The sequence below is a fragment of the Gopherus flavomarginatus genome, chromosome 3, assembly GCF_025201925.1.
Source record: "Gopherus flavomarginatus isolate rGopFla2 chromosome 3, rGopFla2.mat.asm, whole genome shotgun sequence".
In the NCBI taxonomy this organism is placed as follows: Eukaryota; Metazoa; Chordata; order Testudines; family Testudinidae; genus Gopherus; species Gopherus flavomarginatus.
Window position 1 is genome coordinate 231765969 of NC_066619.1, and position 13201 is coordinate 231779169.

The 13201-nt window shown below is 40.7% G+C and overlaps 1 protein-coding gene across 11 annotated transcripts in view; it reads left to right on the top strand.

Annotated features, from left to right (window-relative positions):
- Window positions 1-1228: 1228 nt before the first annotated feature.
- AASDH (aminoadipate-semialdehyde dehydrogenase) overlaps window positions 1229-13201 on the top strand; it is a 47611-nt gene continuing 35638 nt past the window's right edge. For 2 of the 11 annotated variants that reach the window (XM_050947429.1, XM_050947431.1), the window contains exons 1-4: window positions 2114-4308; window positions 5602-5855; window positions 9623-9743; window positions 11476-11816. In XM_050947429.1, coding sequence (XP_050803386.1) covers window positions 5626-5855; window positions 9623-9743; window positions 11476-11816 — 692 coding nt within the window. In that variant the 5' untranslated portion in view covers window positions 2114-4308; window positions 5602-5625. Of the gene's footprint in view, window positions 2081-2113; window positions 4309-5147; window positions 5856-9588; window positions 9744-11475; window positions 11817-13201 lie in introns of those variants that run through there. The other 9 variants (XM_050947422.1, XM_050947426.1, XM_050947425.1 and 6 more) reach the window with 9 other exon arrangements.

The following is a 13201-nucleotide window of genomic DNA, read 5'->3' on the forward strand; positions in this document are numbered from 1 at the left end:
TTTCCCCATGTTTGTTCTTCTCTCTTGGATTTGCTGCCCTCCCCCTTCAGAGTCAGGTAAGCATTACTTCATCGCAGTCCCAACCTGACCAAAGGAAGGGGGGTGGTTCACTCCAGAGTCCAAACAGATCCTTTTGTTGTTGCCTAGGCCAGTGTCCTTTGTTCCTGTGAGGCTGGGCTGGGTTGTCCCATACATGCCCTGATGAAGTGTGAACTGCCCCTCTGCTGCTGCAGAGTTTTTGCCTGGGCTTGCTTTAAGCTATGAAGACACATTTTCAGCCTCCATAACTATATACATAAAATTACAACCTAAAATATTAAGGGGGGGAGTAGCTCAGTGGTTTGAGCAGGGGCCTGCTAAACCCAGGGTTGTGAGCTCAATCCTTGAGGGGGCCATTTAGGGACTTTAGACAAAAATCTGGCTGGGGATTGGGCCTGCTTAAACAGGGGTTGGACTACGTGACCTCCTGAGGTCCCTTCCAACCCTGATATTCTGTGATTATAACAATGATTACTGGAATATTACTATAACAACAATGCTCAGTACATCATGAGCCTTCTGAAGACACCTGGCACGAGAAACTTTGCATTGGATATCACACAATCATAAGGATGAACATGGGGGTGCTAGGTATTCCCCTGAGGTACAGAACATCACAACTGCATTTTAAAATGTATAAATCTGACTCTATAAAGGGCTACAATAATATCAGACTCTGCGTTTGGAGGCAGAAGTTTTAACTTTCACTTATGGTTTGCACCAGGCCTACAATGTTTCTTGTTCAGTGCATCATATGGTAGCTTACTTGTAAGCAGTTAAACTTGCTTCCTAAACTCTTCCCTTTCTCGTTTCCTTTCCCATCCCCATTTTCCTTTGACACTGCTCATCTATCAAAGGAGACTCCTTTGCAGTGGATTCTGTGGCCCAGTCAATAAGTATTTGTTTAGTGTTCCTTCTTTTCAAAACATACCCAGAATTTGCATCAAAGTCCTGATTCGTTTCCTAGCACAATTACTTATATATAGCCAACCTTGCTTCAGGTTTTTTTGGAACACTGGTTATATTACACTTCTGAAACTTTTTCAGTTTGAATATCAGTTCACAGTGTATGGTTTGAGTAGTAGCCATGATAGTCTGCATTAGCAGAAAGAATGAGGAGTACTTGTGGCACCTTAGAGACTAACAAATTTATTTGGGCATAAACTTTTGTGGGCTAAAACCTACTTCATGTATGTAATCAACTAAAACTAATTTCTGCAGATTGAAGTTTCAGCTAGTCATTGCTTACAGCATCTTGGTATGTTCTTTAAGAGTCACAATTGTAAATATCAGACACACAAGATCATGTTCCCCATAGTCACTTTATTATACTTTTTGTATAACAGGCAAGCGTGGCTGTTGAGTGCAGACACAGGGTGGGTGAGGTAGTGGCCGTTGGTGAAAGAGACAAACGGGGTACGTTTACACAGAGCTGAGGGTGGGAAGGGGCTGTTGGGCAGTGAAAGGCGAGTCTCTCTTCCAGCGCCAGCAGCTGGTGGCCAGGCTTCTTCTTGCCCCCTGATGCCCTGTGACAAGCGGCTCCCAGGACGCCCGGAGGCAGCAGGGCGCATGCTCGGAGGGGGGGGCACTCACTCGACTAAACCCCGCCGCCCCTAAATGAGCTGAGAGCCGCGAACTCTTTATCTCCGCCGCGCGGGGGGGAGGGGAGATGGGGATGAAGTTGTACTTACCCTGCCTTATGATTTATCCCCCAGCACACACACGGGGAATCTCCTTCAGTAGGTTGGTTTTGAGCTGTTTGCTCCAAGACTCATCTCCCCCCTAGCGGCTAGGAGAATGGAACAGCCTAACCCCAGCATCCAATCAAAATGTTGCAGCTAGTAACCAATGGGAACACGGCTGCTGGGAAAGAGCACGATCAATCTGAAGCTGCCTAGAAGGAGCCAATGGGAAAAAGAACATTCGGCCAATCAGATGTGGCGCAGAGCTGGTGTCGCGGCAAGACGGGGCGAGCCTTTGCTGCTGCTCGGCTGCCGCCGCTCGATGGCGTCGCGGCGGCCCCGGAGGGCGGAGCGCGCAGGTGGGTGCTCTTGGGCCGGGGTCGGCGGGGGGAGCAGCCCAGGCCGGGCCAGTGGGGGTGGCGGAAACGGACCGGGCCTCGCGCCTAGACCCCTGCTGCGGCTGAGGGATGAAACCAGCCACGTTACAGCCGCCCTCGTCCGAGCGCAGCCCCGCAGCTTCTCCCCTCCCGCACCCGGCGGCGCCCCGCGTGGGCCAGAGGAGCCGTGGGCGATAGCCAAGGCGCTGGTCCCACTGCGGCCGGCGGGAGATTTAAACAGCTGCAGAGAGAGAGGCTGGCCCCGCGTGCCCGCCCCTCAGGCTTGGCGCTCCGCCTGTAGAAGAGCTCTGTGGCGCTGGGAAGCGTGTCACCGAGAGGCCGTGGCCCGGCAGGAGGTACTGCCTCCCCCGCCTTGTCACTCTCGTCTGCTGGCCCTGGGGCTACAGTAACCTGCACAGTCTGGGCTGATGTGAGGTGCGTCCGAGGGAGACTACACTTCCCAGCATGTCCTGCTCTGTTTCCGGCCAGACAACAGGTGGTCTGCGCTTGGATCCAGATGTGCTGGGGTGTGTGCCCTGCCTTGGAGAGAACAGATGTTTTTAACCATCTTACCAATTGTTTTGAGGTCTGTCAATAAATTGAATAAATAACACTCAATCAGCAGTCTTTGCTTCAATAAATGAATCAGCTTCAATTAAATCCAAGTAAATTTCTAATTTCTATAGTGTATTTCTGATGTAATGAGCAATGCTGATTGTGTCATACATTTAAGTAGTTAAATGTCATTTTGAAGCATATTCTTGTGCTAGTTTCTATAGGTCATGGTTACTTTTGTCCAACCAGGTTGCAAAAACATTTTTTCCTAGTTTAAGATGTGTGTGCGTGCACACAAGTAATCTGGTGATATATATTATTTTGGAAAACAATGGTTTATGTAAAGGTATTGTAATGCATACAATGGAGTGATAACTATTAGCACTGGAAGTTTGTGGCTTTGGTTACAAAAATATATTCCCTCTGTATTTTAAAGGACAATGCCAACTCAATAGTGCTAACAATTGCATAAGCAATAATTTTCTCCTTGTCCCCTGTCAATTTTTGTGGTTTTAAAATCACGTTTTTCCAAAATATTACTGTGTGAAAGATCCACATACATTAAATGCTGGCAAATTCACAAATAAAACAAACTGAAGAACTAGACATATTTTTCTCATTAATCTAAGAGAAAGCTCTCTTTGTTTTAGTGATCATAGGTATTATTTGTAACAGTTAAAAAAAATATGGAAGTGTTCCTCTACCATGTTCATAAAAATGTGTTGTTAGATGAAAAACAGGCAAAAGCCTGTGCATGGGACTGAGGATGTGCCTCATAATATTTCTCTCACTATATATATATAAGTCAGTGCCTAGGCATGACAGAAAGTTTGGTTATCCTTCCTTTAGTAAATTTTAGTTAGACCTCTTCTCTAACATTGGGTCTGTTCCTGCAGCCTTGAAATAAGTGAGAATATGCCATTTATTTTATATTTTTATGTAATGTTTTGTGGTGGATATTTGTTTACAGTTAATATAAATTGCCTGGGACTGGAATTATAATCTACAGGAGAACTCCAGCAGTTATTTAACAATAATTGTATCAACTCTTAAGTTTTCTTGTTTGTTTCCTTCAAGCTCATGCAGAATTTCAGCTTGATGACATTGAACTTATGTGGATAATTATGATTAAACAATAACTGAATTTGTGCAGTTATAAACATGTAGAAGAGTTTTTCATCAAGTGTTTGGAAGTAAGCTGTGTAACCTTCTTAACAGTAAGTAAATGATATATGAGGAAAACCAAGGTGATCTGGCTTTGAAAGCACTTTTCTGTTTTTATTATTACCAGTCTTCACTTATTTAAATAGCCTTAAATTACCTCTTTAAAAACTTTGTGATCTCTTCACCCCTTGATGCATGAGATTGCTTTGTTTTTGAGAACTGTACGTGTTTCTTCTGCAGTAGCAGATATCACTAATACTTAAGGTCAAATTCCGCTCACCTTACTTATATGCAAAGTCATATTAAAATCAATAGGACTACTTGCACAAGTAAGGCAAACCGAATTTAGTCCCTAATCAATGCAGACAGCTGAGTTCCTTGCAGTTCTTTAACTCTTTGATTATTTTGTTTTATAGTGCCCACACACGTAATAAGTTCTGCAAACAGAACACATAGAAGCAAGGCCTCTACCCCATTCACAATTCACTTTGGTCAGTTTCACAGCCGTAGGATTTTTAAAATTGTAAACTTCATGATTTCAGCTATTTAAATCTGAAATTTCATGGTATAGTTGTAGGGGTCCTGACCCAAAAGGAGTTGTGGAGGAGGGGGGTTGCGGTACTGCTACCCTCACTTCTGTGCTGCTGGTGGTGGTGATACTGCCTTCAGAGTTGGGCAGCTGGAGAGTGGAATCTGCTGGATGGGAGCCTAGTTCTGAAGGCACAATTGTCACCATCAGCAGCGCAGAAGTAAGGATGGCATGGTATGGTATTGCCACCCTTATTTCTGAGCTGTTGCTTACAGAGCTGGGCCCCAAGTCAACAGCTGCTGCTCTCTGGCCTCCCAGCTCTGAAGTCAGCACAGAAGTAAGGGTGGCAATACTGCAATCCTTCTAAAATAACCTTGTGACCCCCTGCAATTCCCTTTTGGGTCAGGCCCCCCAATTTGAGAAATGCTGGTCTACCCCCCTGAAATCTGTATAATATAGGGTATAAGCACGCACAAGACAAGATTTCATGGAGAGGGAGACCAGATTTCACAGTCCATGACGTGTTTTTCATGAATTTGGTAGGGCCCTACCCATAAGATCTCACACTGTAAATATGGGCTTGTCATACAAATGAGATAATTATGTACTTGAGGATTGAGCATTGAACTCTTGCCAGGTAAATAAAGGAGAAACTAATTTCTAATTATATTTTGTGTTTGTAATGTTTATGTGTAGACATACTCTGTTGAAGAAATCCTCGCTCCACTGAAGTCCAGTGGCAAGACTGGGATCTTTAAATGTTATTTCTTTAGAGGTAAATTGAAACACTCATTTTAAAGATTCAAAATATACATTTTATAAATACAAGCTTTTACAAAACTGAACACCAGTAGAAGTATTTCCTTTTAAACAAATCTAGTCGAAAATACTTCTTTCCCTTCTGCCCTCAAAGGCAAAATAATTTCCTCCAGTGTTTGCAATCTAAGCATTGCATTAGAGCATAAGAACCTGAAAGTGGAAATTGAATAGACTTTTTTAATTGTAACCAAACAACAAAAATAAGCAAACAGTAAAATAAAAAAGACTTTTAAAATTCAGATTAAGGTTTGTAATATGAATAACTTGTTTTTAAATGCTACAGTCTTTAATTTGGCACAGTCTCTTTAAATTGCTTTTAGAAGAGGTCTCATGCTGTTTCCTTTGATTTCTTTTTCACTAGACTAAGCTGCCTTTTATATTCATAATGTTAACAAAAGATTACAATGAATTCTGATTATTATTTTTATCTGTTTAGGGGACTGAAGATTATATACTTAAAATGACCCTTCAGGAGATGGTGCATCAGGCAGCCAGCCTGTATTCTGATAGAAAAGCAGTATGTTTTGATGAATGTAATGATAAACCTTCAGTTTTCTACACTTACAAGGAGGTTGTTAGTCTTGCCACAGAATTAACAGTTTTCCTGCAAAACTACTGTGACCAAAGAGGAAGGTTTGAAATAGGCCTTTACTGCTATCCTGGAATAAATTTACCATCTTGGATTTTAGGGTAATACTTTGAATACTTCTGTTTTACCTCTTGTCTTCTCTATAGTCAGTCTACAAACTTCAAAACCAGTGGAGCACTAGTAGCTAGACGCATTTTAACTGAATTTATAAACTGGTTTTGCTGAACTGTTTGGAATGTTATGTATATTGGTAAAGCCAGGGTGTGTGTGTGTGGGTGGGGGGGATTTTAAATAAAAATTCCAGAGCACTTTGGCTTGTGGCTCTTACATTCTCTTGCAAAGCAATTAAAACGCTTAAGTTCCCTTTACCAGTGCATATCTACGTAACAGTCCATGAATATGCAGCACAACTTTGTTTAAATGTATATCTTTAGACATAAACATATAGTCTAATTTAAATATTGATTTTTTTTCCCCTAGGCCATTATACCTCTATTCAGTTAACTCCCCCCTCCTTTCTCCCCCCTCTCCCCAACCAAACAAAGATACTAATTCACAATTAGGGCTAAATTCAAGTTTCAGGCTTTAAATCCATCTAATTTGGCTGTAACCTGATTCAACCTAATATGCTTAAAATTTTAACAACTTGCTTTGGTTTTTTTCTGTAAAAGAAAATCTAGAAAATGAAATGCAGAATTAACTTACAACAATAAGGGTGCATGATTAAAATAAGTAATGAGGAAATGTAAAAGTTGAGGCTTCAGCACTACCGTCAGTTCAACAATATTGCACATGAGCACTATTTTCTGTTCCCTTGTTTTCTAGTTAACTAGTTTAAAATGTTACCATATACATCAGAAATAGGCTTGAAATAATCCAATTTTTATCAGTAAATGTCAGTAAACATTGATTGCACTCTACTTATTAAAAAGATGATGCATTATTTCCATAGATCACAATCAAAATTTATAGATAGGCAAAGTAAGAAAAATACTGCTTGAGAACATATTAGAGTAAAAAACCAGTAATTCAGACTTATGAATTAGGCTTGTTCACAAGTGGACTAATGAATGAATCTTAAAAAACAGGTATGATTTGTTGATTTAAGTATACTTTGTATATTTTGACATATGGTGTTGGCAATTTGTGTGCTAACAGTTTATAAAGCTTTAACTTTTTGAAACTCAATGTCACTGATTCAGTTATTATCTTACCATTGCTCCATAATTTCCCACAATTGGGAAAATTATATATAGATTTTAAAAAATGCTTAACCCGTAATTTTGTGTAATTGTGAAAATTTAAATTGATAATCTAAAAATGCATACAAATAAACAGACATCTGTCAAAATCATAACAAAATACAAATTATATTCTTCCAGGCCTAATCATAAAATATATCAAACATACGGGATGTGCATCATGGCTAAATTCACGTTACTGCTGGAATCTTAACTTTTGCATTTCCTAAATCTTTCTGTTAACTGTGTGTCACAGCCATAACCTTTTACTAACATGTGACCGTGTGCAGCAGTGGTCACAATTCTTGATGCTTTGGGAGGCATTATGCCACACATGTGTACTGAATTACAAGTGCTTAAAGGTTCCACTGACTTAACCAGTATAACCTGTAAGTTCCTTGACCAGTGAGCGTGTACTTACTAACTGTTCATGCATGTACAATACACCTTTAGATTTAATGGCATTTTCTCCTGCACATGCTCAACTTCACTGATGAAAACAAGAAAACAGTGAGTTAAAACAAGCTTTATGTACTGAACCAGTTTTGCTCAGGCCCTTATAGCAATTGCTGATACCTTTTATATGCTCTTTCTCCCAAATTTGGCTGGTTTTGTTCATGTAGTGTTTTAGAACCAGGTATCCCTTGTTCTGTTTAGCAAAATACTTAGTGTAATGAGTATTAATTTGTAAAAGCAGCAAAGAATCCTGTGGCACCTTATAGACTTAACAGATGTTTTGGAGCATGAGCTTTCCTGGGTGAATACCCACTTCCTCAGATGCATGTAGTGGAAATTTCCAGGAGCAGGTATATATATGCTAGCAAACAAGCTAGAGATAACGAGGTCAGTTCAATCAGGGAGGATGAGGCCCTGTTCTAGCAGTTGAGGTGTGAAAACCAAGAGAGGAGAAACTGGTTCTGTAGTTGGCAAGCCATTCACAGTCTTTGTTCAATCCTGAGCTGATGGTGTCAAATTTGCAGATGAACTGAAGCTCAGCAGTTTCTCTTTGAAGTCTGGTCCTGAAGTTTTTTTGCTGCAGGATGGCCACCTTAAGATCTGCTATAGTGTGGCCAGGGAGGTTGAAGTGCTCTCCTACAGGTTTTTGTATATTGCCATTCCTAATGTCTGATTTGTGTCCATTTATCCTTTTCCGTAGAGACTGTCCAGTTTGGCCCATGTACATAGCAGAGGGGCATTGCTGGCATATGATGGCGTATATTACATTGGTGGATGTGCAGATGAATGAACCAGTGATGGTGTGGCTGATCTGGTTAGGTCCTGTGATGGTGTCGCTGGTGTAGATATGTGGGCAGAAGTTGGCATCGAGGTTTGTTGCATGGATTGGTTCCTGAGCTAGAGTTATTATGGTGCGGTGTGCAGTTACTAGTGAGAATATGTTTCAGGTTGTCAGGTTGTCTGTGGGCAAGGACTGGCCTGCCACCCAAGGCCTGTGAAAGTGTGGGATCATTGTCCAGGATGGGTTGTAGATCCTTGATGATGCGTTGGAGGGGTTTTAGCTGGGGGCTGTATGTGATGGCCAGTGGAGTCCTGTTGGTTTCTTTCTTGGGTTTGTCTTGCAGTAGGAGGCTTCTGGGTACACGTCTGGCTCTGTTGATCTGTTTCCTTATTTCCTCGTGCGGGTATTGTAGTTTTGAGAATGCTTGGTGGAGATTTTGTAGGTGTTTGGTCTCTGTCTGAAGGGTTAGAGCAGATGTGGTTGTACCTCAGTGCTTAGACAGCACTAGATTGATGGGAGAGTTCTCCTCTTAACCTACCTACTAACTCTCAGGGGACAGGAGGTTCCAGCTATGTGTTTGTCAGTGTTCAGTTGAGACCTAGAGGTCTTGACATGAGCTGGCAATTGGTTTGCAAGCATGACACGAGTGATCTACCTTAGTTTGTCACAGACACTTTCAGATAATGTATTAATTTGTAAGGGAAAGCCAAATAGTAATAGATTTTTTAATTTTTTTTGCAAAAATAACACCTCAGCAGAATTTTTTAAACCTAATTAATATAGCATCAGCTTTATTAATCTGGATGCTCAGGGTTTTTTGATGAAGACAAAAAGCCAAGAATTCTTATTTGGTAAATTAAGCCACTAGGTGGTTCATATGCACACTAGTGATACTAGTAAGCACTGAAGAAACGCAGCAGTATAAAAGAAGCATAACTGATGACAGTGGGACGATATTTATCTGTCTTTGTTAGGGAAGAGATTATGTAACTCAAATCTTCAAAAGCCAGATCTCATGAACCTGCGAGAATAAAACTATGATGTTTCTAGCATGTATTCTGCATCTGCTCCATGTACATATGTGCTACATATTGTACCCAAGCCTCAGAGGAAGAGGAGCGAGCAGCGTGGGAGGGGCTTAGGGGAAGAGGTGAGAGCAGGAGCTGGGCCACAATCCAGGCTCAGGCAGTCCCCACACACTTCTAGGGAGTTTCCAGCACTCGCGTTTAAGCCTACCCAAACGAAAGGCTCACATGCCGCCTATGTCTGGAAACTAAGGGACCTCATAGCATAAAAGAAGCATCTGTGGAATTTATGTAAAACTGAAGATATAATTTAACTCTTTGTCTTTTACAGTGCTATTAATTGACTGGAATTTTTGCCTTGTTAGAATCCTCCAAGTTCCAGCTGCATATTCTCCTCTTGATCCAGATGCACCACCAGTGTTATCTAATTATTTTATGAAGAAATGTAACCTCCAGTATATCCTTGTTGAGAATGACAAAATAAAGGTAAGTGTTAAGGATACTAAAAGAACATTAAAATGGGATTTAGAAAATTGCAGCAGTTGAGTTAGTTGCCTTCTGTTTACCAAGCGCTATGATGTAATTGTCTTTATTTTGATAACGAGTGGTTTTCAAGCTGTTCTGCAGTGGGTCAAAAACATGAGTTCTCAACCTTAGGGGATACTGTTAAGAAGCGGGGCACAAATTGGCTTGGAGATCTATACTTAGATTTCACCAACCAATTATCAAGTATAAACTCCTCAGGCTCTATTACAGTCTTAACGTCAAGTGACAGTCGATCTCCTTGGGTACCACCCATTTAAGCTTGCCTTTGTGATAGATGGTCTCTTACACCCAAAATCACAATAGTGTTACTGGTTTCTCCCAGTCCCAAAGGATGTCACTTACACAGGGTCAGTTGCACTTTAGACTTCACACTGAAGACAGTGCTTGTAACCAATCCTATAATAATCAATCTAAAGATGTATTAAGTAGGAAAAAGAAATAGTTAGTTATTTACAAAGTTAAAGTAGGTAAACATGCACACACAAATGTTAGTCTTAAGTTTCAAACAGTAATAGAAGCTTCTATAATAAGAGAGCTCTATATGTCCCTTCTTGTCTTCTGTTAGCTGCCAGTTCAGCTAATGGGAGGAATTCACTTGCATGTCTCCTCTTCCTGCGGGGGGGGGTGGAATCGGCAAAGTCTTTTGACCTCTGATATTCCAGAGTAGTTCTTCTGCGGCTAGGCCTTCTTTATTGGACAGGCGATAACACCTCCTGTTGGAGACTAGGGCCTGGTATGCACTAGGAAATTAGGTTGGTATAGCTATGTTACTTAGGGTTGTTAAAAATCCACACCCTGAGTGACCGAGTTAAACCAAAGACCCCAGTGTAGACAGCACTAGATTGACGGGAGAGTTCTCCTCTTAACCTACCTACTAACTCTCAGGGGACAGGAGGTTCCAGCTATGTGTTTGTCAGTGTTCAGTTGAGACCTAGAGGTCTTGACATGAGCTGGCAATTGGTTTGCAAGCATGACATGAGTGATCTACCTTAGTTTGTCACAGACACTTTCAGATAATGTGAAGCACACCTCTGCCTCGATATAACGCTGTCCTCGGGAGCCAGAAATTTTTACCACGTTATAGGTGAAACCGTGTTATATCGAATTTGCTTTGATCCACCAGAGTGCACAGTCCTGCTCCCTGGAGCACTGCTTTGCTGCATTGTATCCGAATTTGTGTTATATTGGGTCATGTTATATCGGGGTAGAAGTGTACTTGGATGCTTTTTCTCTAAACATCAGCTTATTTTCCGGTCTACTTATTCACTTCCATGGTTTTGTAATACGTTCCCCAATGGTGGGCATTGGTATTCAGGAATCCTTCCATACTTCCTCCCCAATAGGTGTTTCATGTCAAAATGGAATGCAGAGCTCTTGGAAGAAACTTATACAACATCTAATTTACTACTGATTATTAGATCACATCATTTTTATGAGTATTAAATACATCCACAGTTTTTTTTTTAGAAGGCGCGAGCAGCTGCTCTCTGAAAACCAGACTTCTTAAAGCTGTCTCAGGTTGGGCTCCCAAAAGTGGAGGCACTCAAAATCAGTAGTCACTTTTGAAAAATTTTATCTGTATTGTTATAGTATAATATGGGAATGGAGATAGTAAAACTGTGCACTGAGCTTTGCCTTTAACTTACTTGTAAACTATTTTATTCTCTTACAGAAATTCAAACTATCCCATGCTGGCTGGTTTTACCAGAGTTCTTTTGCAATAGATGATGTTGGTTTAACTCTTTTCCAAATTAATTGGAATGATGTTGATGTAAATCTACTGTTAGATGGCACAGAAGACAAAAATGGAATCTCCAGAGCTGCAAGTGATTGGAAGACAGATTACATAGCTGACCTGGACCAACTTAAATCAGAGACATCACAAAGGGGATACATGGATGTCAGGCAGCAATATTCTTTGGCATACATCTTGCATACATCAGGAACTACAGGGATCCCCAAAATAGTCAGAGTACCTCATAAATGTATTGTGCCAAATATTCTTCATCTTCAGTAAGTTTACTTTTCAAATTATCCTTTTTATTTTTTCAATTAGAGCTGAGATTTTCAAAGTAACTTGATATAACGCTGCTTGTATTTGCTTGTCACTGATAGCTGTAGTCATGCTGTATTTTGTGAATCACCTCACTGGTCTGTAAAGGAAAGGGAAAAATTGCAAAAGCTAGCTTTTGCGAGAGTAAGTATATAAAGCCAAGAATTGGTGCCTTTGGAAAGCTTTATTAACTTGCAAGTAATTATATTTTACATTCACAAAGTACATTACAGAATAAGGTGATTACAAAATTGTGATTAAGGTGGGAACTGTGCCAAAGTCTAGTATCTGGTATGGTATTGAACTACCAGGAATGACTGAGGCAAGAATAACTTTAGTACAGTAGAAGTACTCTTCGCAAATTCATTCTGCAAACAGTTGAAGCCAGCTGGAGTTGAAAACCCACATACTCTGAATCTAACTGATTGCCATATTTGGGGTTGGGAAGGAATTTTCCCCCAGGTCAAATTGGCAGAGACCCTGGAGAGTTTTTTGCCTTCCTGTACAGCCTGGGGCACAGGTCATACATTGGTTTAAACTAGTGTAAATGGTGGATTCTCTGTAACTTGAAATTTTTAAATCATGGTTTGAGACTTCAGTAACTCAGCCTGAAGATATGGGTCTATTACAGGAGTGGATGGCTTGCAATGTGCAGGAGGTCAGACTAGATGATCATGATGGTGCCTTCTGGCCTTAAATTCTTTGATCTAACATTATGATGTGTTTGTGACGCCCCTTCTGCCTCCAAGCTTTCTTTCAGTTGATTTCTAAATAGAATAATTATTACTTTGCTTGGTTATACATTATTCTTAACATGCTTGACTGATTTTATTACTCCTAGAGTCATGTTGATCCTGATACAGACATTTTATTGCTGGTACTCTAAATGAAATGGATACAGAAACTTTTAAGTTGAACTTGTGATTCTCCGACATATAGGAATTTATTTTCCTCTCTAAATCTTAATTCCTGTTCTAGCTTTCTTGGCTTTTCTTTGTTCTGGTAAATACCTGCTCGAAAATATTAGTAATGGAAACACTGCTAGTCCAATATGGAGTGCAGATACCGAGCAGTACTGATGAATGAGCACAGACCATTCAAAATCTGCATAGAGCTTCCTCCCCAGCATGCAGAACATAGATGCAGATGCTTTTCTGAAGGATATGCTCTAGCACAACCAGAAGTTATGGGTTTGAAGATGCAAGAACCGCTTGGTGAAATTTTCCTGTGTATGCCCGCAGTTATATTAAATGATCTTAATGGTCCCTTCTGGCATTAAAGTTTTACTAATCTAGGTGCAGATGCTACGCCATACAAGTGCTCCAACTCAGAACCCCTTCTGTTT